The 25,481-nt window shown below is 48.1% G+C and overlaps 1 protein-coding gene across 2 annotated transcripts in view; it reads right to left on the bottom strand.

The window, feature by feature from the left end:
* CHST11 (carbohydrate sulfotransferase 11) overlaps window positions 1-25,481 on the bottom strand; it is a gene marked incomplete at both ends in the record, with an annotated part of 279,802 nt that overhangs the window by 140,875 nt on the left and 113,446 nt on the right. For both annotated transcript variants that reach the window (XM_082849886.1, XM_082849887.1), the window contains one exon: window positions 5,574-5,659. In XM_082849886.1, the coding sequence (XP_082706012.1) occupies window positions 5,574-5,659 (86 nt within the window). The remainder of the gene's footprint in view (window positions 1-5,573; window positions 5,660-25,481) is intronic.

The following is a 25,481-nucleotide window of genomic DNA, read 5'->3' as shown; positions in this document are numbered from 1 at the left end:
CTGAGCTCTGGGTGCCCATCAGAATCACCCAGGGAATCTGAAAAATACTGACACCCCAGCCCTATCCCAGACCAACAAATAAAATCAGAATTTCTGGGGGTCTGGGCATTGGTCATTTTCTCAAAGGTCCTGAGTGCGGCAGGTGTTGAGAAGCACGGGTCCTGTCCAGCCCCTGCATGTTACAGGTGAGGAGGTTGCGGCCAGGAGGGGCCAGACCTCCTTAGAGAGGCCCCGGAGTTAACAAGTGGCCAAGTGAGAAGGAGCAGCTGGTTTGTAAGGTGCACACCATCTCCAGGGGGCTGCTTGGGACCACCAACCTGCCGGTGGCTGAAGACTAAACCCTCCAGAAGGGCGAATGAGCCTTATCCAGCTGGTACCAACCTGCCTCTCCTGCCTTCTCTCCAATCAGCTTCCAACATGCTCTTTCACGCCAGCTACAAACCCCTCGCCATTCTCTGAATGCGCCATGGACCGTCCCACCTGTGCACCTCACTCCTGCTGTTCCTTTGCTCCGGGAGGCTGTTCCCTCTTCTCTGTCCGGTGAAGTCTGATGTGTCCTCAGAGGCCCGGCTCAAATGCCATCTCCTCTAGAAAGCCTCGCACTGTGCCCTGTGCCTCAAAGGGTTAACTGCTCACTCCTGATTCTCCCATAACCTTTCAGAATGCTTCGATCGCACAGCACTTGTCATGTTCTCTTACCTACGCGCCTCTCTTCCCCACGTCTTTTTGCTCTGTTTATCCTATGAGCATCTGTAGACAAAACGAATCTTGGCAAGCCTTGCTCAGAAAACTATTTAGGTTGGAGCTAGAAGAGTTTCCCACCCTCCCTTGGACAATTCAAGCTTTTTTCAATCTAAAACTTTAATCAAAGACCCCAACTTCCAAATGTCACCAAGCTGCGCTATCCTACAGCAGAGTTCTTGGGGGTGACTCCTGCTTAGTCTGGTTCCAGCCAGGAGACAAAGGCCCCTCCAAAAATACCATGTTCAGTGAGAAAAAAAAAAATCTGCAATTGTTTATTGGACATCTACTGTGCATTCCATACCACTCCATGAGCCTTGGCCCCTGCCTTTGGGAATTTTACAACTATCCGGAACACGTCCCAGATCTCAGCTTGAGTCACCATGAAAAAGAACCTCAAGGGAGCATTTTTCCCCCTGGGAAAGATAACGGGATAGGCTCTTTCCCTCCCACTATCTCGCCAGGTCAGATAGAGCCGGCACTACCGTTTAGGGACTGTGGGACCCTGGCAAATTGCTCAGTCCTTCCGGGCTTCAGTTAACTTATCTGAAAAATGGGGCTATCAGATTTTAGGATTGTTGTGAAGATTCCATTAGATACGTGTGGAAAACACCTAGAAGAGTCACTGACGTGTATCATACATTCAATGAACAGTAACTCTCTTCCTTTCTTTCTCCCTTCCTTCTTTCCTTCCTACCTCCCTTCTCTCCCTCTCTCCAGCCTTCCTCCTCGAGCCTACCTTATGGAGAAGTAAATTTACTTTTAACACATTGAAGATGGCACCAATAAAGATCCAATTTTATTATTATAATAAAATGTTGACTGGTCAAAATATTATATTGACTGGTCCTCAGAGGCCCCTAGGAAGGCCCGCACGCCACTGGTGCATGAGTGAAGACCTCCTAGACTCAGCACTTAGGAGTTCCTGGTCAGCCCCTGGGCTGAGTATCTGTATTCTCAGAACGTGGTAATCACAGAGCAAGTATAAACGCTAAAGAAAGAACCAGGCGGGGCAGGGCTGAACCACATGAGTGATGCTGGGAAGACTTCAGGGAACCCACGAGAGGACCGGGAGGTGGGCGAGGCAGGACAAGCTGTCTCACCCTCGCTGGCATTTTAGGCGCAATTATGCCCTGTTAACGGCTGACGGCATAGCTCTGCCCTGCAGTCTGAGCTGAGCCGGGCGGCCCACAGATGTGCTCGGCCCACAAATATGCAGCTGGCAGCTCCTGAACTTTCGGTGACTTGACGCCAGCTGATCTGATCAGCAATTACGTTTTATTTTGGGGCCAGGAAGACAGCAGAGAACCAGGAAAATTATAAGACATCAGAGTGCAGTTTTTCTAAGAATATCAACTACAAACTTTTTTTTCACCAATTGTTGTTTTAATGGTTAGGGGTTTGTGAGGCACTAAAATAAGAAAACCTTGGACACTAAAATCGGATTATAGCCAATTTTCCTAAGGGAGCTTTTAAGACTTTGTCCAGTGAAAATCTGGATCAGATTTTTTTTTCCTCTCTCTCTTTTTTTTTTTGTATGGGGTAATTCCTGCCAAGAGAACTCTGCTGGTGACAGTGAATACAGCATGGAGATAAATGCATCTGGAGTCCGTCCTGGATTTGAATCTTTCCTCTGCTTCTTACAAGCTATGTGACAAGCTCCTCAGCCTGTTCTCCCATACCTAAAGTGGGGGTGCACTAGCTAGCGCGGGGCTTAATACCAGCACCCCACGAGATGTTTGTAGGCACCTAGATAGCATCTGGCCTACAGTACCAGTACCTGCTAACTAAGATGGTGCTTCCCGCAACTATGTTGGTTTTCTTATCATCTAAAATAAACAGTTCCTATTTTCACCATTATATATCGAACGCAAATCACCAACCAACATAAAATGGGGAAACGGCATCTCTGGGAGCAGTTCGGTTTCTAGCAATTACAGGGCTTGTCATCTGCCTCTGTGATAACATCAATCCAGGCTTAGAGGCTTCCACAGCTTGGCTGGTAGGGGAACACGAGAAACCACAACCAAGCCCCAACGGATGCAATGTTTGCTAATGTCTCCGGGACACAAAACCCTACTCAACTCAACAGAAGCTCCTGCGCCCTTCTCTCCTCTGAGCTCCCCGGCCCACGGCAGCCCCAAAGGTCACCAAGACGGTTTCTCTGAGAAGCGCCACCGACGGAACGTGCATGGGAGGAGAACATAATTGCAGCTTGTAAAGGAAACCAGCCTAAGAAAAAACATCCCGGGACAACATCCCGAGGAAACAGGGAGATCCTCCTGCAGGGACATTTTCCTGGCTACCAGCAAAAGGGGCCAGACAGCTTGCCCACGAGTGCCTGATGGAGGCTGATGACTCACCCACCTAGGCTCTCACAACTGGCTCCCAGAGCTGCCTCTCCAGCCCCATCTCCCTCCCGGGTCCTAGGCTTCTAAGTGAGCATCTGAACCCAACATCACCGGATGGAAGGGATGAGCTCTACCCAGGAAGGTTCTCTCTCCTCTGATGGGTTTACAAATGGACCAAGCAGGGTCCCCCTCACCAGATAACCCACTCAAGCCAGCTCTGGGATAACGAGGAGAACCAGACACGGAAGGCTAACCACACACAGCCCCTTGCTCATTCTTCTGTGGTCAGTGACTGGCACTGTGCTACACATAGTGGGCGCTCGTAAGAGTGTGTGAAGAAATGAATGAGTGAATGCATGAACGAATCTGGGAATGAGCAAACTCCATAAAAGGCACCGAGCTAGGCACACCTTCTCATGGAAGGCTGCAAGGCAGGAATTGTCAGCACCGTGTTATAAAGGAGAAAGGCCATCTCTGAGGGGTTACATGTCTTGCGCTCATTCACACAGCTGATAAATGAGGAGACCAGGCTTCGAACCCAGGTCTGACTCTTAAAATCAAGGTTTCCACAAGTGAAGCCATTCTCATGACCGTGGTGATGACGGATCATGTTTACATAACCCCTGACACATCAGAATTATTTCATCCTCCCAACGTTCCAGAGAAATGGGAAAGCTGACTCCTATAGCAGACTCATCACGTATGCAAGGTTGCACTACCAGCTGGAGGTGAAGTAGGAATTTAAACCTGGACTTTCATTCTTTCAGTCACAGATATTTGGGGCCACCCACTACAGGGACACAATAGTGACAGGCGCAGACACAGTCCATGAACTTCCTGTCCACAGGGGCATCTACTTCAGAAATAGCTCCTCCCGTGACACCCACATGCTGCCCATAAAATTTCCTCAGGAAAGAAGGAGCACTTCAGTGGTTTGGTTTTGACGTAGAAAATGATCTGAGAACAGAGGATGTCAACTAAAAGAGAAGGATGCTTTGCATCTCAATAGCATGTGTTGTTTTCAACATGGCTTACCAGAAATCCTCTTCCCTAAGACCCATGTGTGAACAGGCTGGGAGACTAGCCTGTAATAATCAGATATTTGGGCACAAAACAAAACCCAAATACAAACTAACCAACAGAGAACTACTGTATATAGCACAGGGAACTACACTTGATATCTTGTAATAATCTATAATGGAAGAGAATGTTAAAAAAAGAATATATATATATATGTATAACTGAATCACTATACGGTATTCCTCAAACTAACACAACATTGTAAATCAACTATACTTCAATAAAAATTAAAAAAAAAAAAAATACAAATTCCCTGCTGCGTCACCAGAGAACCCAGTAAAGGAGGCCTCAGGCAATTTGAGTTTGCAATTACCTGGCGAATCTGGCCCCATCACACTGGGCTCCAAAGTGATGGGCGGATAGGGGAGTGAACTAACATGGTTAGACCACCCATTCTGCACAAATTCAGGAGTCCATTTTTCCAGACGGGAGTACAGGTGAAAGACAGGATAGAGATGTGGAATCAGAAAGTTCTCAGGCCCATCCCTTTGCAAGACTTCTGGGAATTCATCACTTTTGGGGAACCAAGCAGTTTCTTCCTCTAACAAGCACCTTGGTCCCCAGAAATACTAAATCAAGAATTTGATACAAAATAAAGTTCAAAGATTACAGCCAAAGCAGTACATTTTCCCCCCTTTCTCCCCAGCTGTCAAAGTCAGCTAATGGGCCACTAGTTGTTCATTCACCAGTTCTTGGCATCACAAGCTAATTCATATTCCCGCAAAAGGACCAGCCTTGGAGTCTCCACGTCAAGACCGACACACACCAACAAGGCCATCACCGTGGCAACCAGGCCTCCTCCCTTTGCTCCTAGCTTTCCATGGAGGGCACTTTACCTTGGTTGGAGCTTATTTTGCTCAGAGAGGAACTCTTTTCATAATCAAGTCCAACTTCCTGTGACAGTCACTTAAGCAAAAAGTCTCCCCACCCAAGGGAGTCCTGTCAAACTGACGCAGTGAGGTGCAACTCTTGGGGACATCGTTGGGCTCTAATAACCAGATATGGGGGCTGGGTGTTGAGTTCACCCCCATGTGAGCCTTCTTTGGGGGTGTCACGGGGGAGACTGCACAGCCTGGCAGGCTCTGCAACTTCAGAGTCCCCTTCCTGGCACCTGCAACTGTCTGGCTCTCAGGGATCCCAAACCTGGGCAGGTCTGAAAGCTCTGCCCTGCACTCTACCAAGCTGTCCCTCTCACTAAATACCTCTCACTAGAATTTCAGGGCCATTCTAGAGCAAGAGGGTAACCAAGAAAGCAACCACTGAAGGGAAACTGCCAGGCAGTGGAGGGAAGTTTCAAATCCCCAAAGACCAGAATTTGGGCGTTTTTCAATCCCTCTCCGCCCCCCAAAAAATTGACACATGGAGACCAAGCTGAGAAGCAAGGACGTTTCCAGGGCTTACCTGGGTCGGGTTGTAGAGTTCCTGCAGGGGGCTTCGGGACCCCTTCCGGCAGCAGATGTCCACACCGAAGGGGCTCCTCCGCATGACTGAGGAGAGAGAGTGAAGGCTCATCAGAAATAAGCAACAAACGTTTGCTGTCTGACCAAGAAAAGGGCACAGAGGAGGGAAGAAGAAACAGTTGGGGAAGGAAGGGAGAGAACAGGCTTCCGGCTGGGCTGATCCTTTGCCTGGTGCCATGGGGGCCCACGGGTCTTCCCTGGCCTTCAGGCTTGTCCACACCCAGAAGGACATAAATAATGCTGAAAATTCTGCCCAGCAAATCCTCCAGAAAACAAGACAGGCACCTAAAACCCTGAACTTTTGCAGATGACATTGTAATTGCTGTCCCAAGACAGCGAGTTCTACCAACGCCAGACTTGGTGATATTTTTAAAATTCGGCAGCCTTCTCCCTCCACAATCAGTTATGAGCTCTTACTCCTGGCTCCCGAGCCCCTGCGGGAGCCCTCTTTCGGGGTGTCAAGGGGGAGAACGGCGCAGGGCCTTCCCCAGGCGGGCTCTTCCCACTGGGTGAGTCAGAGGGCCGGCCTCCCCAAAGCCTCTCGTACATTACATTATTGTTAATGACAATATCAGCTTGAGGAAGAAAGGATGAGGGTTTATGGTTCTGGATGAGATTTAGGGTTTATGGTTCTCATTGTAAGGATGAGCACTTACAATGAATAAAAGAGGAGGAATTAAGTGAACTTCTCAAAAACCCAACAGCTTTGAGGATACTAAGAACTGTTTTTCAAAGGAAAAAAGATTCTTTTTTCATTCTTCTTGTTCACAAAACCCCCTCACTTGTGAAGCCCCTTGCACAGAGTTTAATACATAGTCACCCTCCCGACAATTATTTGTTGAAGGGAGGGAGGGAGGGAGGGAGAAGGTGGGGGGAGGGATGAATTAACGAAGGAACAAGTGCTTCCTTCTCATACAGGAGGCCGTTTTCCTGTGGAATGACATTGTAGGGGCGGGGGGCGGGGGGGACAAGGAAAGCAGATCTTTTCACAGGCCTAAAGAATTCCCCCAGTGTAGTGGCAGTAGGCAGGACACTCCTGAGCAGACAGCCTGGGTTTGGATCCTGGCTCTACCTCACACCTGCTGTGTGACCTTAAGCAAGATACCTAACCTTTCTGTGCCTGTTTCTTCCTCTGGGGGTGAGAAGAGGACCTCACTCCCTGTGTTGGTTGTGAGGATTAAATGAGTTACTACTATATGCAGAATGCTTAAGCCAGGGGCTGGCCAAAAAGTGTCTGTTACAAATTTCTGAAGCTATTGGAGATCATCAACTAGGTCTGCACAGAATTTATGACAAAAAGCGCTTGCCTCCTGGGAGGGAAGGTGGAAACTTCTTTATTCTCGAATCATCGAGGGAGCTGATGAGAAGTTACCAGACCTCAAGCCAGGCTTCGGGAGTCTTACAGGAAAGCCAGGCAGACGGGGAGGGCTGGCCAGAGGGGGATAACTCAGGCCCCTCTGCTCAGAAGCCAACCTGAGGTCAGAATAGCGAGGAGAGCCATCTCCACAAGCAGCCGATTCCTCTGGAAGGTCTCCAGGAGAACTGACTCCTTCTCACGCAATTCCCCCTTGACTTGTCACTTTGAACCCCATGGAAACCCTGAGAATAAATCATCAATTCCAAGAAACTTGAAGCTGTTTTCTCTCACTTCCTTTACCTCCTAGAGCAGGGTCAGCCAACCTTTTCCATAAAGGGCAAGAGAGTATTTGGCTTTGCACTACACAGTATATGGAAACTTCTCAACTCAGCTGGGGCAGGGCAGAAGCAGCTCCAGACGACACACAAACGAATGGGCGGGATGAGGTGCCAGTAGAGCTCCACTTCTGGCCCTGAAAACTGAAGTCTATGTAATTCTTGTGTGTCAGGAAATCTTTGGATTTTTTTCTTTTCCCAATCATTTCACAAAAAGAGGCGGTGGGTTGGATGTGGCCCCTGGGCAGTCGTTTGCTGACCCCTGTCCTGGGGTAGGCAGTACAAGCCCCAAACACACCCAACGTGCCCTGTAGCCCTCTCTGGGGAGGAGGGGATCCTGTGGGCAAATGTCTACACATAAAAGCCATTAGAATCTGAGTAAGTGGTCCAGGAAGACACTGGTTCTTTGTTCTTCCACGGGTGTCTCCACAAGAGGGGAAAAATCCACCTTGTGTTTTTCTTTAATTTATTACTTCACTTTTCATTTCCACCCAAAACGAGGTAAACTGTTAATTGCACGCAGGTTGCCCTCAGCGCACAAGGACACAGCAACACTTCAGGGGAGACAAAACAGCCGTAAAACTTGTAAAATTATGCCCACGCAGTGCAAGATTAAACTGTCCCCATAGAGGCAGACCATCTCCCCAAGACCTATGGCTATGAGACCGCCACGGAGAAAACCCCACCACAGAACCCATTAAAACTCAGCTTTTATGGGGGGCAGTATTATTTAATTGGTTTCTTTTTCTACTACAAGGCCTTTAAAATGGTTTGACCATGTGGGCACTTTCCCAAGGCCGGCCGGCCTCGGGGCCTCCTGCAGGCCTAGCCTGTAACTTCAGTGGGGGCCCCACCAACCAGCTCTGGCACCCCAGGCCACAAAAACCAGGTCCTTAGGTGCTTTCTACGGGGATAATAACAATTCCACCATTTACGGAGTACGCCTCGTGTGCCGGGCACTTCGCTCAGCATAATCCTTCACACAGTCAAGGAAGTACCTGTATTTTCCAGATAACCTCTCTGAGCCTCCCTTAACCTCAGGAACTTGACCAAGGTCAAGGCCATGCAGGGAGAAAGTTGCCAAGCTGAGACTCCAACCTGATGACTGAGCTCTTTCATACCCAAATGATAGCAATGAGGACCTACTTGCTAAGGCCTGGGAGGCAAAGGAAGGGCCAGCAATCACGCACATGGGTTTATTTATCCCGTGTGCCTAATGCATCAGAGGAGGTCGAGTGACCACCACACGCAGAGGGTGGCAGCTAACATCTGGAGGGCACCCACAGTGCACCAAGCAGAGCACACGTTTCATCCACATAACAACCCTATGGGGTGGGCCCACTACTGTCCCCACTTTACAGATGGGAACACTGCGGCACAATAAGGTTAGGGAACTCGCCCAGGTCTCGTGACTAGGAAGAGGTGAAGACAGGATTCTGACATAGGCAGCCCATGCCCTCGGCTGCTACGCTGGACCAACGGCAGGTGTCAAGTCCACCATCTCAACAGTTTCCTCCTGGCCCCAGACCTGGTTGGCTGACTACTTCTAGGACAGGTGATTTAAAATGTAACCCAGTGTTACACGAGTCATCAAAATGATGTGATGGGACAGCCAAACTACTAACAGTTAATGCCCGTATTCATTTCCTTACTGAAATTTTTATTAAGCACCTAGGATATGCCAGACATTAAGTAAGTAAACCGTCTCCGTCTCATCTGTGTTGTTTCCCTGATGCTTGGCACACAGTAGGTACTCAAAGAGGTTCACGAATGATCTAGGATTTAAGGCTTCCTTTACACTCACCAGATTGTTTCCTGCTGTGGAAAAAGGAAACTGCCAGTAGCAACAGGCTGCTGTTATTTTTTTCCTTTGAAAATGAAAGGTCTGATGATCAAAAGCCCTAAGAAAGGAGAGTCCCTGGGGACACTGAACGGTGGCCTTCCGCTGCCCACCTGCCGCCACAAGTTTTATTTAGCTACAGCACTTGCTTTCTCCTTTCTACACTCAAATCAGTGAAATGCGAGACCATTTTATAAGACTCTAATTGGTTCAATTCACAGTATGATTTCTTGGACCCAGAAACAGTGGGGTATGCAGATCTTCCTCGACTTAGGATGGGATTATGTCTCCATAAACCCAGCGTAAGCTGAAAGTATCGTTACGCTGAAAATGCATTTAACACACCTAACCTACCAAACAGCATGGCTTAGCCTAGCGTACTTAAAACATGCTCAGAACACTTACATTAGCCTACAGCTGGCCAAAATCATCTAACACAAAGCCTATTTTTTTTTTTCGATACGCGGGCCTCTCACTGTTGTGGAGCACAGGCTCCGGACGCGCGGGCTCAGCGGCCATGGCTCACGGGCCCAGCCGCTCCGCAGCATGTGGGATCTTCCCGGACCGGGGCACGAACCCATGTCCCCTGCATCGGCAGGCGGACTCTCAACCACTGTGCCACCACGCAAGCCCCACAAAGCCTATTTTATAATCAAGTGTTGAATATCTCATGTAATTTATTGAATACGGTACTGAAAGTGAAAAACGGAGCGGCTGTCTGGGTGCAGAATGGCTATGAGCGTATCGGTTGTTTATCCTGGTGATCGCGTGCTCACCAGGATCTGTGGGTCTCCGCAGCTCCCCAGCATCACCAGAGAGGATCAGATCACATATCCTAACCTGGGGAAAAGATCAAAATTTCAAAGTACAGTTTCCACTGAATATGTATCGATTTCACACCATCGTAAAGTTAAAAAATCGTAGGTCAAATCATTGTACGTCAGGACCCGTCACTTTTCCAACATACATGAATGAAGCTAAAATTAAAAGCAAGCCACCCAAGTCTGCCGCTTCATGCTATGACGAAGAGAACGTTCTTAAGTGGACGCTCCACTCTCAGTCAGCTGAGAACTGGTGATAGAAGGTTACCGAGTGACAAAGGAGGGAAGCCCGTCTCACTCCCTGAGTGGTTCCCTGTGACCCTGCCTGTGCAGTTAATTCGGGTCTAAAGACATAAAACTAAAATGCTGTGGGATCCGGGGTGGAAACTTGCTTTTGATGCATTGGAACTCTCAGCTGGATTACAGTCCTTCAATTCACAGAAGAAACTCAGAGAGCTGAAACACTTGCCAAGGTCCCCAAAGCAGCCAGCGGCAGAACCTGGGCTGGAACTCAGGTCTTATAAAATACAGCAATAATTAATAATAATAATCATGAGAACTAGCATTTATCGAGAATTTACCAAGTACCTGATGCCTGACTTGAGGCTAAGCCTTTTTTTTACGTTGTTTCATTTAATTCTCATCAAAACCCTGTTAGTTAGAAATACTGAATAATAGCATTTATTCCCATTTGACTGTTGAGGAAACAGAGGCTCAGAGACATTAAGTAACTTGTCCGAGATCACACAGCCAGCAAATGGCAGAGCAGGTAGCAAATTCAAACCTAGGCTGTTTCTGCAACCGGAGGTCTTCATCACCTTATCATGCTATCGCTAAAGGCAGGCAAAGATGCATTTACACTTAGAGCTCCCACCACAAAAATCAATGCTCTCACTTCCCTCAACATTCGAGGTGAGGGACTTCTGTACTAAATCACCCAAGTCCAGATAGGTCTGCACTCCTCCCGCTGGCCAAACAGCCCTAACACTCAGCAGACTCCGGACACTTTTCAAATCCCCTCATTTGCTAACAGCCTGGGTATGCTTCCTCTGTCACTGCACGCTCTGAGCGCACAGCAGTGATGCAATTACAGAGGTGTTTTCTCCCAATGCACCAATGCGTGCTGGTGCCCTGGTCCAGTACGGTCCAGCCCATCTGTCAAAAGGACGTTGGAATGCGGCAGAGTCTGAGTCAATCTCATCAAGTCAGGAGAAGGGCAAGCGATACCCGACTCCCTGAGAGGGAGCCACTTCCGACAGGACGGGCCATGCCGCTTTCAGCGGTGGGACCCACAGCTCGCCCTGAAAGGCCCTACATCACAGCTCTCCCCCATCCGCTTCAGACGCCACTGTGCTGAAGGCGCACGGGGATGAGATGGTCACCCAGCAGCACCCTGTGGAATGAGAAGGTTCGGTAGGTGGAGTCCACCGGAACCAGATTCAAGTTCTAGGTGAGTCTTGGGACACCGGCTTAATGTCCTCATCTCTGAAACTCAAGGTTAAAATGCAGCGATCATGCCTAAATCTTAGGGTGGTTGTGGGAATTAAATGAAAATGTAAAATTACCTGGGACCTGGCACCCAGAACCATCCACGGGAAAAGTCAGAGGCCTGATCCCCCAGCTCTGCCACCACACGAAGCGTCTCCCCGCTTTGAACGCAGTCTCCCTGGGCCTCAGATTTCTCCTTGGTCAGGTGACGAGGTCAAACCAGAAGATGTCTGAGTCCCTTCTGACTCAAAGCTCCTAATTTCTAAGCACAGGACAGCAGGAGGTCTCCCTGGAGAACCACAGGTTAAAAAAGCCCTAGCTTCCCTGGTGGTACAGAATCTGCCTGCCAATGCAGGGGACACGGGTTTGAGCCCCAGTCCGGGAGGATCCCACATGCCGCGGAGCAACTGGGCCCGTAAGCCACGGCCGCTGAGCCTGCACGTCCGGAGCCTGTGCTCTGCAATGGGAGAGGCCACGACAGTGAGAGGCCTGTGCAGCGCGATGAAGAGTGGCCCCCGTTCACTGCAACTAGAGAAAGCCCTTGCACAGAAATGAAGACCCAACACAGCCCAAAAAAATAAATAAATAAATGGGCTTCCCTGGTGGCGCAGTGGTTGAGAGTCCACCTGCCGATGCAGGGGACACGGGTTCGTGCCCCAGTCCGGGAGGATCTCACATGCCGCGGAGCGGCTGGGCCCATGAGCCGTGGCCGCTGAGCCTGCGCGTCCGGAGCCTGTGCTCCACAATGGGAGAGGCCACAGCAGTGAGAGGCCCGCGTACCGCAAAAAAAAAAAAAAAAAAAAAAGTCAGTCCTGAATATTGATCCGGTGTTCTCCAGCTAACCATGACCTTCAGGTGTTTTATAGACACTCAGCACACTTGTGTTCACAGGTGACTTTTCAGGAGCCCCAAACACTGAGGTGGGAGCCGGGTTCAGCCTAAGCTGCCATTAATACCTGATTAATAAACTTCAATTTTCCAACTTCCTATTCCTTCCTTCTCACAGTCCCTCCAACAGGGACATCCCAGAGCCATTCAAAAACATCTCCAGATCTGCTTCTCCTTACTGGAGACCCTACAAGCAGCTAGAATAATGAGGGATCTGGGGTTTTGACTTGGGACTAATCTGAACCCTTACTATACCTAATTCCCATGTCAATCTCCCCTCCTACTGACTGTAAGCTCCTCAAAGCTCCCGATGTCTAACCTGTGGCTGTAGAACTAAAATGAATTAAACTTTGCAGAGATGAAGGTCAAGGGTAAAATCTAAGAATTAGGTGAACGCACTTGGTAATAACACAAGAAGAGAAAGAGCACAGCTGCATCTAAAAGCCAGGAGATTTGCTACATAGAAACCCTCCACTGAGGGACTCTGACACTCAGCTTTGAAGAATATACTGTATACATTGCAACACTTACCTGCCGGGAGAAGAACTCGGCTATCACATACACTCACCAAAATCCATGGCAATCAAACCACCCCCTCTTTTAGATGATCCTGGCCCTTCTGTGAAAACGTGCCCAGAGCAGAGGGTTGTGCCGACTTCCAAAAAGCACAAGGTCCCTGCCCAAGTGCAGCCAGCTGCCGACCAGATAGGTTAGTGCAGACAGAGGCACATCTAGGACAAGCAGGGTCTTTAGAGACCGGCTGGTCCAATGACTCCCACACCAGTGAAGGGCCTGGGTATGTACAGCTGAGGAGAAGCACCCTCGGAATTGGTTCTGACTGAACAACAGACATGGCAGGAAGCAAAGCTCAGTGATGGCCTTTCTGGCCAGTACGGTTTGTGGTCCGCCTACTGAGAGAGCATGCAAGAGCTGAAGGAGAGAAAAGGGGGGAGGATGGGGTGAATCCAGCGGAGCCCTCCTCACCCCAGCCCCATTTCACAGGTGAGGCAATGGACACAGGGGCATAAGGGACTCACTCCAGGCCCCATGGCTCATTAGAGGCAGAGGTATGGCTAGAACAAGGGTCTCGGGACTCCTGTTTCTCGTCCCTTTCTCCTTTTGAACCCAGTTTACATGTGATGCTCTGATATTTTCTATTCTCTTCTATTTTTCTTTAATATTAGTACAACTCATTAAAGTGACTTTTTTTTTCTTTCAGTACGCAGGCCTCTCACTGCTGTGGCCTCTCCCGCTGCGGAGCACAGGCTCCGGACGCGCAGGCTCAGCGGCCATGGCTCACGGGCCCAGCCGCTCCACGGCATGTGGCATCTTCCCAGACCGGGGCACGAACCCGTGTCCCCTGCATCGGCAGGCGGACTCTCAACCACTGCACCACCAGGGAAGCCCTCATTAAAGTGATTTTACAACCTACCAATGGGTCGTGAGACATGGTTTAAAATTCCCCAACTTAGACATCTTGAAAGAATCAGGTCAGGGATAAGAGTGCTCGTTTAGGTTCAGCTTGGGGTTGTTGAACACAATAAACACTTATAGGGAGAACTCAAGACTTCCACCCCTAAAACGTCCCCCTCCCCGATGTTCCCCACTGCGGTAAACACTACCACTATGCACCTAGCTGGGCAGACTCAACAGCCAGGAGTCATTCTTAATTCCTGTGCCTTACCTGCCATCACCCCCTCCCCCCATCAGCTCCTCTCGGTCCCAAACACCTGGTCCGAGCCATCATCACCGCCCCTGGGGCTAGGACGAAGTCCTCTTAACTGGTCTCCCTGCTGCCGTCTTGGCCTCCCTACCCTATTCCCTATCAACGGCCAGAATAACCTTCTCAAAATATAAACCCGTTCACGACATCCTCTCTGCTCCGAAGTCTCCCCACCATCTTAGAACAAAATCCAGAGTCCTTTCTATGGCCCAGGAGGCCCACGTGACCCACCTGCCCGCTTATCACCTCTCCTCTAGCAACCACCATTCTAGTGTACCTTCTGTCTTTATGAGTTTGACTCCTCTAAGGACTTCATGTAAGTGGAATCAAACAGTATTTGTCCTTTATGTGTCTGGCTTATGTCACTTAGCATAATGTCTTCAAGGTTAACCCACGGTGTAGCATGTCAGAATCTCCCTCTAAGGCTGAATGAAACTCCACTGTATGTATATCCACATTTCTGTTTATCTATTCACCCACTGATGAACACCTGGGTTGCCTCCACCTTTTGGCTGCTGTGAATAATGCCGCTATGAACGTGGAGGTACAAATATCTGGTTGAGTCCCTGCTGGGGTTTTGCTCTCTAAGCTGTCTCACCGGGACATGGAGCGTGAACCTGAGATGGGCCAAGAGGCTGCTGGGTGAGTGCCTTGACTGGTGGCCTATGAGTGGGCGCTGTGAGGATGCTAGGTGGTCACAGGAGCGTGGCTCGCTGGGCGTGACCTCAGAACTGTGGCCTTGGAGCGAGACACCACGGTCTGCAGTCAGCTGTCACTTTCACTGGGTCTTACAGCAGTGAGCCCAGTGGGTGGGCAGGGAATCAGAATGGAATGAAGCCACCAGATGGGGTCTGGTCTTCCGTGGGGAGACATTTGAATTAGGCAGTAAGTGACTTGAGTCTGGGTCATGGGGTACAAGAGCCCCCCACTCGGAGGCAGAGCTCAGCTCCCCAGCCAGGGGTCGGCTCACAAAGACGCTTCCAGCCACGGAGGCAGTTACCCCAACAATTGCAGTTACCCCAAACAATTGTTTGAGACATCAAAACTGCTTCCTTAAAAACCCAGCATGATTTCAAATTAAGTACCAAAAAAGTCCAAAACAGGCAAATATACAGACACAGAAAGTAGGCTAGTGGTTGTCTAAGGCTGGGGGTGGGGAGGCAAGGAACAGTAAATAGATGCGAAAGTTCTTTTTAGGGTGATGGAAACGTTCTAAAATTAGATTGTGGTGATGGTTGTAGAACTCTGCAAACATACTAAAATTCAGTGACTTCTACACTTAGAGTAAGTGAAGTTTATATGTAAATTATATCTCAATATGGCTATTATTTTAAATAAGTACAGAAATGTTTAAGAAGAAAATCCATAAGATTAATATTTTTAAGATTTTGACCTACTCAAGTAGGAGGAGTTACCCTGCCTTACCAGTAAGAAGGATTTAATTGAACAATTTATTTGACTTGAGATTTTAAGTTGAAATCTTCTACGTTTACATATAATATTGGAGCATTTAAGAAACAATGTCATTGAGGTATTAGATTTATATTATTTAAGTATTTGTTTGTTAATCAGAACGTCTGAAGTACTCAAAAAGGACATTAAGTATATGAGATTTTAAGTGCAATCTAAAACGTTAAAAGAAGGTGAAGTTTGTTCAAGGGTCAATGATTAATCAAAGGCTACCCTAAATGTAACTTAAAATTTACTAGATGGGCTTCCCTGGTGGCGCAGTGGTTGAGAGTCCGCCTGCTAATGCAGGGGACACGGGTTCGTGCCCCGGTCTGGAAAGAGCCCACGTGCCGCAGAGCGGCTAGGCCCGTGAGCCATGGCCGCTGAGCCTGTGCGTCTGGAGCCTGTGCTCTGCAACGGGAGAGGCCACAACAGTGAGAGGCCCACGTACCGCAAAAAAAAAAAAAAAAAAAAAAATTTACTAGATTTATGAGTCGCAGAGTAAAATTCTTAACTTAAATTCTAGCTTGCTAGATTTATAACTTAAAGTTCTTTAAAAGCTTCTTTTGTACACAACCGTCACACTCAGTGACATGAAAACGCTCACATTAACAGAGGATTAACAGGAATTGGCACCTTCGGGCTGGTCTCAGGGTGGAGACACTGAGCATCTCAGGTAAAGGAGAAGCAGCCCCCAACCCAAACCTCATCACAAATTCCTGAAAGCCCGTACAGCGGTGGATGAATTTTACTGTTGAGAAACCTAAGAGCCTGTGGAAAAACACAGTCCAAGGAATTAAATTGGCAGTTAACCTAGGAAAGCCCTTATAAATTACCTTTTACGGTCACCTAAATAAAACAAGAGAGACAGCACGGCAGTCCACATCGTATTAATTACGTTCTACACACCTGGAAGGAATAATTAATGGACGTGGTACAGTTAATTTTCATTTACCTTTCCTTGCTTGCTGGAGAATTTCTACACTCTCCCCTGCAGTTTTCTTGGAATGCTTATAAATTTATTTTGCAGTGATGCAGATGATATGCCAAAATACTTTCTTCCCTGGGGCTGGTGCTCCAAGTCTGACTTTATGACTGGAGACACTCATGTCTGCCTCTGGGCTTCCCCCACAGGTTCAGAGACACGGTGTAATGAATCACTCGACTGCTCGAGAAGGTAAATATTCTAGGTAACCTTTCCTTAAGCTACTGAAGCATGGCAGGGCATTAACCCCAAACCTACTCCTTAAAGAGATTCCCACAAAGCTAGCTGGCTCCGGGCAGGATCATTTCACGCTGATGCAGCCAGGCTGTGCCGGGCACCCCCATCTCTTGCACAGGGTTCCTCCACTCGCTCCCGGCGCACAGCCTCTTCAAAGGCCCATGGACTGTCGCCCATCCTGTGTCTCTCTCAGGGCCATCTGGTCAAAACTTGCTCCTGCCTGGGCTCCTGCTTTCTTTCCCTTTTCTCCACCCTGTCCATAGTGTCGTAGATTGAATACTGTCCCCCTCAATTCATGTCCCCTCAGAACCTCAGAATGGAATCTTATTTAGAAATAGGGCCTTTGCAGATGTTATTAAATTAAGAGAGGTTGTCCTGGATTAGACTGGGTCTTAAATCCAGTGACTGGTCCTTATAAGAAGGGAGGACACAGACAGACGCACACAGCGGTACTTTTGTTATGGCAGCTCTAGGAAACGAATACACGTGGGTTCATGTCCCGTGTGACCCTGACAAGATAATCTCTTGGCCTCAGTTACTCCACCTGTGAAATGAGGATAATGATATGCCTACTTAGTAGGGATGTTTTGAGCACTAAATAAATTCTTCCATGTCAAGTGTTTGGAACAGCACCTGCTCTGAGATAAGTCCTCAATAAGCTACAATTAGCTAACCATCCCTGACGCCCAGTACCTTCTTTTTCTATCTCCCAAAAGAGCACCTCAAAATCCTCTTCTATTCCAACCCAAAATCTAACTGTTGTACACACGATATACACATATTAATCTGTGGACACTAGGTTATTTCATGGATGGGAGAGGAACTCGCGTCACAGTTGGCGACATACGATGGAGGTCTAACCATTCTGTTCCCAATGAGCGTAAGGCAGGTTCAGGATGCTGAAGCGGGGGCGGTGAACAGACAGCGTGCATACCTTTTCTCCAGAAGCACAAGACAGCTAGAGATCGTCTCCCACAATGAAAGACACAGTCACAGTAATAAAGAGCCGGAGCCTCCCAAGGCAGCCAGCCACCCATCTACGCAAACCCACATTTTCATTTCCATATGTCTAGATGAGTTAAAGATGGAAATTATCTTTTTAATTGTTCACTTGTATTATTTTCTTCTGATACGTTTCTGGCACAAGACGCCAGCAGAGAGAACACTGATTTTAAAAATACCCCCAAAGGCACTACATCACTGGAACTGCAAAGATGTTTACCGCCTTCAACTCCAGCAATTTCCCTCTTGGGAAATTACACCAAGGGAACAATTCAACAGAAGCTAACAGGTTTATGCACAAAGATGTTTACCATAGTATTTCCCTTCTGATGGGAAAAACCTGTAAACACCCTAAGATGTCCAAGATCAGAGGAATAATTTCATAAATCATGGTTCACGTAGGTACATCATTAACAAATCACAGTATATTCACTACTCAAAAAATGATACTGTTATTAAAAGTGATAATGTGAAGATATGGAAAAGAGGTTGAAATGAAAGCAGCAGAATTCATAATATTATGAGGATAAGGATCTTGGCTAGGTGAATGCACACATATAAAAATGAAAACAATGGTCAGGGTGCCTCGTGCCTTTCTTCCATGTTGTATACCATTTATCACACTTAAAAATGATGGCTTCAATATAATACTAGATCCAGATCAGCTCTCAGTGTTAAAGGTGCTACTGGAAAGCCAGAGACATTCTAAACAAAAAGCTGGAATTTTCCCAAAGACGACACCAAAATTATCTGCAGCCACTGATGTGGACAGTCTTCCCCAATAGGTCTTTGAAAACTGAGAGCACTTAAGTTTTGCATGTCTCAGGGCCATAAGTTGCTGAAGTGTAATTTATGTTGCCACCACCAAGCAGTGGAGGGATGAGGCAGGTGCAGGAGAGTGCAGGGGAGGCTCAGGATGGGGGCAGAAAAGGCACATGTGGCCTTTGGGGGAAGCTAAGCTGTGCTTCAAATATTATTCTTCTTGAAATATGGTCAGAGAGAAAAGACCACTGCAGCTGTATCCTATTACACACGCCCACACTTCCCATCTCCCTCCCTCCCTCCCTCTTAGGGAATCCAAGATGTAAGGCTGAACCTCACTCCACAGTCCCTCCGAAGACATGCAATGGGATGGGAATGAACCCAAGGAGGGGCAAGAAAGGACCTGAGTTACCGTAGCAATTTTCCCCAGGAAAATATTTCCCATTTTGAGACTTTTTTTTTTCAAACAACAAAAAAAGCTTTCTGGCAATATGGAGAGACTGAGTCCCATCTTTTCTCCAAAAAGTAAGGAAGTCATGCACAAGATCCTCGCTGGCATGATAAGCAGGAAGGCCTGCCTCCTTGGGGTGCAGCACACACATACAGGCTGCGTTTAGATATGAAAATTCCTTCAAAGTCAGCCAGGCAGGCTCTATTTGCGCGGGCAAATTAAAAAGCTGTAAAACAATAATGAGGTGTTTGCAAATGATTCCAGCTACAAGGGGATGTGAGAGCCACTTGCTTGTCTATATACATGAGACATGGCCAGGTGTGTCAGAAAGGGTTCTGGTTCAGGGCTTGTGACCAACTACTATCCGGTGACCCAGGGAGAAGGGGGACAGGAACAAGCTGAACATATTTTGAGTTCCTATTATACACCATGCCGAACGCCAGGGACTTTAGTAAACGTTATTTAACCTTCCCTTCCTCACTCCCATCCTGAAACGTAAGTGTTATCATTCCCATTTTACAGACGAGGAAGCAAGTTCAGAGAGGTATCTGCAAAGGGTCACACAGCCGGTAACTCACAGATTCTCTAGACTAATACAGCAGGTAATGTTTATTATCTGAATGTTATCAATAGAGATCTACCTGATGTAGGAGAGGGGGAGGAGCAGAGCAGACATGAAACACACCGAAAGCAGCATTTCACAACCCTGGGTCCAGCCCTTATTAAGAATAATAATGTGGGCTTCCCTGGTGGCGCAGTGGTTGAGAGTCCGCCTGCTGATGCAGGGGACACGGGTTCGTGCCCCGGTCTGGGAAGATCCCATATGCCGTGGAGCGGCTGGGCCCATGAGCCATGGCCGCTGATCCTGCACGTCCGGAGCCTGTGCTCCGCAACGGGAGAGGCCACAACAGTGAGAGGCCCGCGTACCGCAAAAAAAAAAAAAAGAATAATAATGTGAAAACATGTCAATGAGGTTTAAGTTACTTACTAAAAGTAATGGAACGCAGTTAACGTATCTGTCTGACACAGCTGGGTCAAAATGTTGACATCAAAGTGTTCAAACACCACGGACTTCATTGACAGGGGGTAGAACAAAGTGGCTAAAGATGTCAGCCCTAAGGGTGGTAGAACACCTGCTTCAATCTCGGCTCCTACACTAGAGCCAGATGAGTGATCTTCTGCAAGTTCTGGGTCCCAGTTTTCTCACCGATAAGATGGGAACGAGAGAACTTGCCTTTTAAGATTAAGAGGATTACGTGAGATGAAAGCACCAACGTTGCCAACCATGATTCATGTCGTTTTCATGTTTTTTAACTTCTCTGAAACCGAGGGGCATCTTACAGTCATAGCCTTTTTCGATCGGATAGGATGATGACGATGGTGGGGACAATCCCTGACGCTCTCCACAGACCTGTGGGCCTTCCTTCATCCCCATCCCCATGCCTCATCTTAAAGTCCAAACCCCTGGAAGGAATGTGTCCCCCCTGCCTTTCTCCCTCCCTCTCTCCTTCTCGGTCTCCCCTGACCGCAAATTTAATGCTTTCTTTTCCAAGCCAAGATAAATATCCTCAAGTCCAAATGACACAGTGCCGCAGCATCAAAATGCCCTGTACCCTCTGAGGGTGACCCCAAAGAGAAGGCTCGCTCGGGTGCAGGCAGGAGGCTCCAGGATAAGCAGCCCCCTGAGATAGCCCGGTACCCAAGCCATTCATCACAACGCCGAGGTCCCTGAACCAGTGGCCTGAATAACACTGGAAGCCACCACACCCTGTGAGTGTCAGGGCGGAGTGGAGTAGCGGTCTTTAGCAGAACCAAGAAAGACCCCCTTATTATAAGACCCAACCCTCCTCCAAATAACTGCCTGGACTTCACTGTCAGAGGGTAGAGCAAAGTGGCTAAAGATGTTAGCCCTAAGGGTGATAGAATTTTTTTTTAATTAATTAATTTATTTTATATTTATTTTTGGCTGTGTTGGGTCTTCGTTTCTGTGCGAGGGCTTTCTCCAGTTGCGGCGAGCGGGGGCCACTCTTCATCGCGGTGCGCGGGCCTCTCACTGTCGCGGCCTCTCCCGTTGCAGAGCACAGGCTCCAGACACGCAGGCTCAGTAGTTGTGGCTCACGGGCCTAGCCGCTCTGCGGCATGTGGGATCTTCCCGGACCGGGGCACAAACCCGTGTCTCCTGCACTGGCAGGTGGATTCCTAACTACTGCGCCACCAGGGAAGCCCAGGGTGATAGAATTTTTGAGGCCAGAAATCCCAGACAGCGTCTCCAATGTTAAGCCACTTAATCAAATAACAACCGGCTTTCGAAACGTTTGAAAAACCACAACATCAAAAGCAACAAATAGGGGTAGAGTTTTCTCGATTATCAAGCTTTTCTCCCATAAACTTTGTTAAACCGTTGACACGGTTATGCTTGACATATATATGAATAGATATATACATACACTGATATATAATACTAATACTCAAGAATATTAATAGATCATGGTGATTTCCCGGTGATCCTCCATCTGACCAAGTCTGAGGTTATTCCTCCAGCAGAAGGTCAAGGAGGTCAGCATCCTGGGAGCAGGACCCAAGTCCATAAGAGCGAGGATGCAGGAAGCATCTGCTTCTAAGAGGTTCTGATGGGAGAAGTAAGCTCTTGGATGTCCAAGGTCAAAGGCGAGTGACTTCACGGAGAGGGAAATCAGGACAGAAGTGGGAGGGCCACAGAAACAGAGGGAAAGCACTTTGGCCTTTCACTTCCTTCTGATCTCAATAAACATCAACACACGCTTTTCACGATGAGCATAATTGAGCTTCAGGGTATTTGGAAACAGGCAGCCCAATGTCGAACTTAAACTTAAGTAATTAAACTTCTTTGTAATTAAACATTTTTGTTTTAACATCCTGACCTTCACTATGCTGGCCCCTGCATGTAGTCAAAGCTTTTGGCTTTACTTTAGTCAAATCGAGAAACCAATTTTTAGTTTCAATTTTCTTTTATACTCTTGCTTAAGCCTAGACTCTTCCTTCTTGTTAACAGAAATCCCCAAAGACAGTTTATCCCCCAAATCTATAATGTATGGGGGAAAAGTCATAAATGATTTCTGACTTCAATCCCTTAATGAAATAACTGAAGGGCCGTGACAGCAAAAAGCAAATGGTTTTATTCAAAATTCAAGCCTTTTCTTCAAATGTCTATCGGAAATAAAAGGGACTGGGCTTCCCTGGTGGCGCAGCAGTTAAGAATCCGCCTGCCAATGCAGGGGACACGGGTTCAAGCCATGGTCCAGGAAGATCCCACACACCGCGGAACAGCTAAGCCCATGCGCCACAACGAGTGAGCCTGCACTCTAGAGCCCGCAAGCCACAACTACTGAGCCCGCGTGCTACAACTACTGAAGCCCACGCACCCTAGAGCCCATGCTCCGCAACAAGCCAAGCCCACGTGCCGCAACGAAGAGCAGCCCCCGCTCGATGAAACTAGAGAAAGCCGCGTACAGCAACTAAGACCCAATGCAGCCAAAAATAAATAAATAAATGAAAATCTTAAAAAAGAAGAAATAGAAGGGACTGATTACCTAGGGTTGACCCTATGTGACCATTATCTGTGGTCTTCAATTACAAATAACCATTTGTAAATAACCATTCCATGTGCCTCTCAATGATCACTGCCGGTGATAATTGAGGGTGTGGTGACCCAAGCCATTCAGAAGCAGTAGGTGATCCAAAACGTCGCTTCTGGTCAGCTGGGGCTGCTAAGCGGGCTCCTTGAACGTTTAGCTTTTATCTCCAGTTACATTTGGCCTCAAAAGCTTCTCAAACGACCTTGTGTTTTGTGAGCACGGTAGCAGAATCGGGGTTGGGAGGGCAGGGACGCAGCCCAGGGGATTCACCAACAAACACACTGGCAATCGGAAGTTACCTGTGTTGGAATGGACGTATTCTCCTGAAACTCCATTGGAGGTGAAAGAGTAAAACAGCCCATTCCTGACACGGAATGAAAAACAATGAAAACTTGTTTAGCTGTATGCCTATTCCAGTGGGCCTTCCACACGCATCCTCACTGCCTCTTGTTTTAAAAAGGAGAAATCCCCGATCAGAGAGGTTCAGTGATGTACCCACGGTCCCAAGATGAATCATGACGCCTCTATTCTATCAATGAGGAAATGGAGGCTTAGGGACATAAGTGACTTGCTCAGGGTCACAGAGCTCAGTGGTGGAACAGAGACTCAAACCCAGGTAATACAGGCCCAGGTTCAGTCTTATCCCTCTGCACAAAAGGTGCCTCCTTTATGGAAGTTTGTTTTAAAAAGGCGGGGGAGAGGGCTTCCCTGGTGGCGCAGTGGTTGAGAGTCCACCTGCCGATGCAGGGGACATGGGTTCATGCCCCGGTCCGGGAAGATCCCACATGCCGTGGAGCGGCTGGGCCCGTGAGCCATGGCCGCTGAGCCTGCGCGTCCGGAGCCTGTGCTCCGCAACGGGAGAGGCCACAACAGTGAGAGGCCCGCGTACCACACACACACAAAAAAAGGCGGGGGAGGGGTTGTGCATGGAAAGAAATATTCTTTGAGCATCCACACTGTCCTGGGACCACAGAGGTGAAAGAGAATAGATCAGCCCTCACTGAGCTTCAAGGCTCAATAGTGCCCTTTGTTGTTCTTCTAGCAACCTTCTCTGATTCTTTAAGGGTAACAAGAAAACAGAAGCATGTAATAAAGCCCCTTAATAGATACCTGGGCACCAACTCATGGCTTCTTCCTTATGTCAGAGACCATGTTAAATTCCTTTTTGTACCTCCTACTTTGAGTGGGGTCAGTACAAAATAAGTCCTCCATAAACACAATATTTAGTCAATCAATTAACCTGATTTTGCAGCTGAGACGATTGTACATCACAAGAGCCCAGAACCTTCCTAGAAGTTTTTACTCAGGAATGTGAGGGGTCTGGCTCTCGAGCGATGGTTGGTGTCCAAACAATAGAGCCAGCTTTCCATGTCTCCTCAAGAACCCCTATCACAGAGGGCTCTGTTGAGTTCTTTGTGTAGCTTATATCTGAATCATTTCCCAGACTGAAAGGACAGTGACTAAATAACATCAGATGGGACTTCAGAATTCTGGGAAAGGATACGCCACGCCAGAAAGCTGATGACTCAATATTCCACTCTTCAAACCAGCTGTGCTGCCATCCTGGAAAGAGAGCCTGGGTGCCCAGGGCTCTCATCAGAACAGAGGCAGGGGGTTCCAAAACATAACCAGGAAGATAAAGATCTCAGGAAAGAAACTGACGTGTCTGCCCAGGAGCAAAGATTGATTCTACCCGAGTACAGGAAAAGGCAATTGGAGAAGGCACATAATCTATAAATGATTTTGGAAAGACTTCTCATTCCAGGAAAACTTATCTTCAGGTTTTTTCTTTTAATATTGCAAAGCCAACCAGTCAATGGAAGCCAGAGTTCAAGGACTAGAAAGGTCTGATGCAGCGGAAAGTCAGTGGGCTGGGGACCAGGAGGCCTGTGTTGGGCTGGGTTCCTAACTAGCACGGTGACCTTGGGTAAGCACCCACCCCCTTTTCTGGGTCTCAATTTCCTCATCTTTAAATAAGGGGGGTGGGCTTCCCTGGTGGCGCAGTGGTTGAGAGTCCGTCTGCCGATGCAGGGGACATGGGTTCGTGCCCCGGTCCGGGAAGATCCCACGTGCCGCGGAGCGGCTGGGCCCGTGAGCCACGGCCGCTGAGCCTGTGTGTCCGGAGCCTGTGCTCCGCAACGGGAGAGGCCCCGGCAGTGAGAGGCCCGCATGCCGCAAAAAAAAAAAAATAAGGGGGTTTACTCTATAGAAGTTCCCTTCCCGCTGCAAAATTCAATCCTTCTGTAACTCAGTGCACGTGCTGATCCAACACCCTCCCCTCCACTGCTGTGAGGCTCACCAAATTCCATTGGCAACGTGCTCCACCACTGAACAAGCCAGCTTTTGTAGGCCTCCTCAGAGTGGTAACCACAGAAATGAACCCAAATGCACCAAAAAAATGTAAATGGGTCGTGAGCGCTCTCATACGTATGAAGTCAGCAGTGTGAAATTTATAACAAGATGGTCTACAGATCTTTCGTTGACACACGGTAAAAAAAAAAAAAAAAAAAAAATCTCCTCTTAAATATAAAAAGGCCCATTTGTTTAGTTCTCAACTCAATCAGTCTTGAGTCGGCAGCATCTGAAACCCTAGTCCCAGTTGTGACCGTGCGTTGCCTCTTAGCGACACACACATAGGAGGGAAACTTGGATTCTTTACAGAGGTAGCCTCTCTTCTGCTGGGGAACTGGGGGAGGCAGGGGAAGTTGCCTTTGGCATCGACCAGCCCTTGGCATTGACCAGACAATGAACTCATCATCCTGCCTGGCCCAGAAATAGAAATTGAACGTTAAACATAGCTCACCAGCATCTCCTCCACCAGCATCTCAGACTGAGGTTAAGTGGCTCACGAGAAAGTCTGAAGCGGGGATGCTTACTTAATGCTTAAGAATTTACCC

This window comes from Leucopleurus acutus (genome assembly GCF_964270905.1).
Source record: "Leucopleurus acutus genome assembly, chromosome: 11".
NCBI lineage: Eukaryota > Metazoa > Chordata > Mammalia > Artiodactyla > Delphinidae > Leucopleurus > Leucopleurus acutus.
The sequence above is the reverse complement of the archived record's forward strand: the minus strand, read 5'-3'. Positions and strand labels throughout refer to the sequence as shown.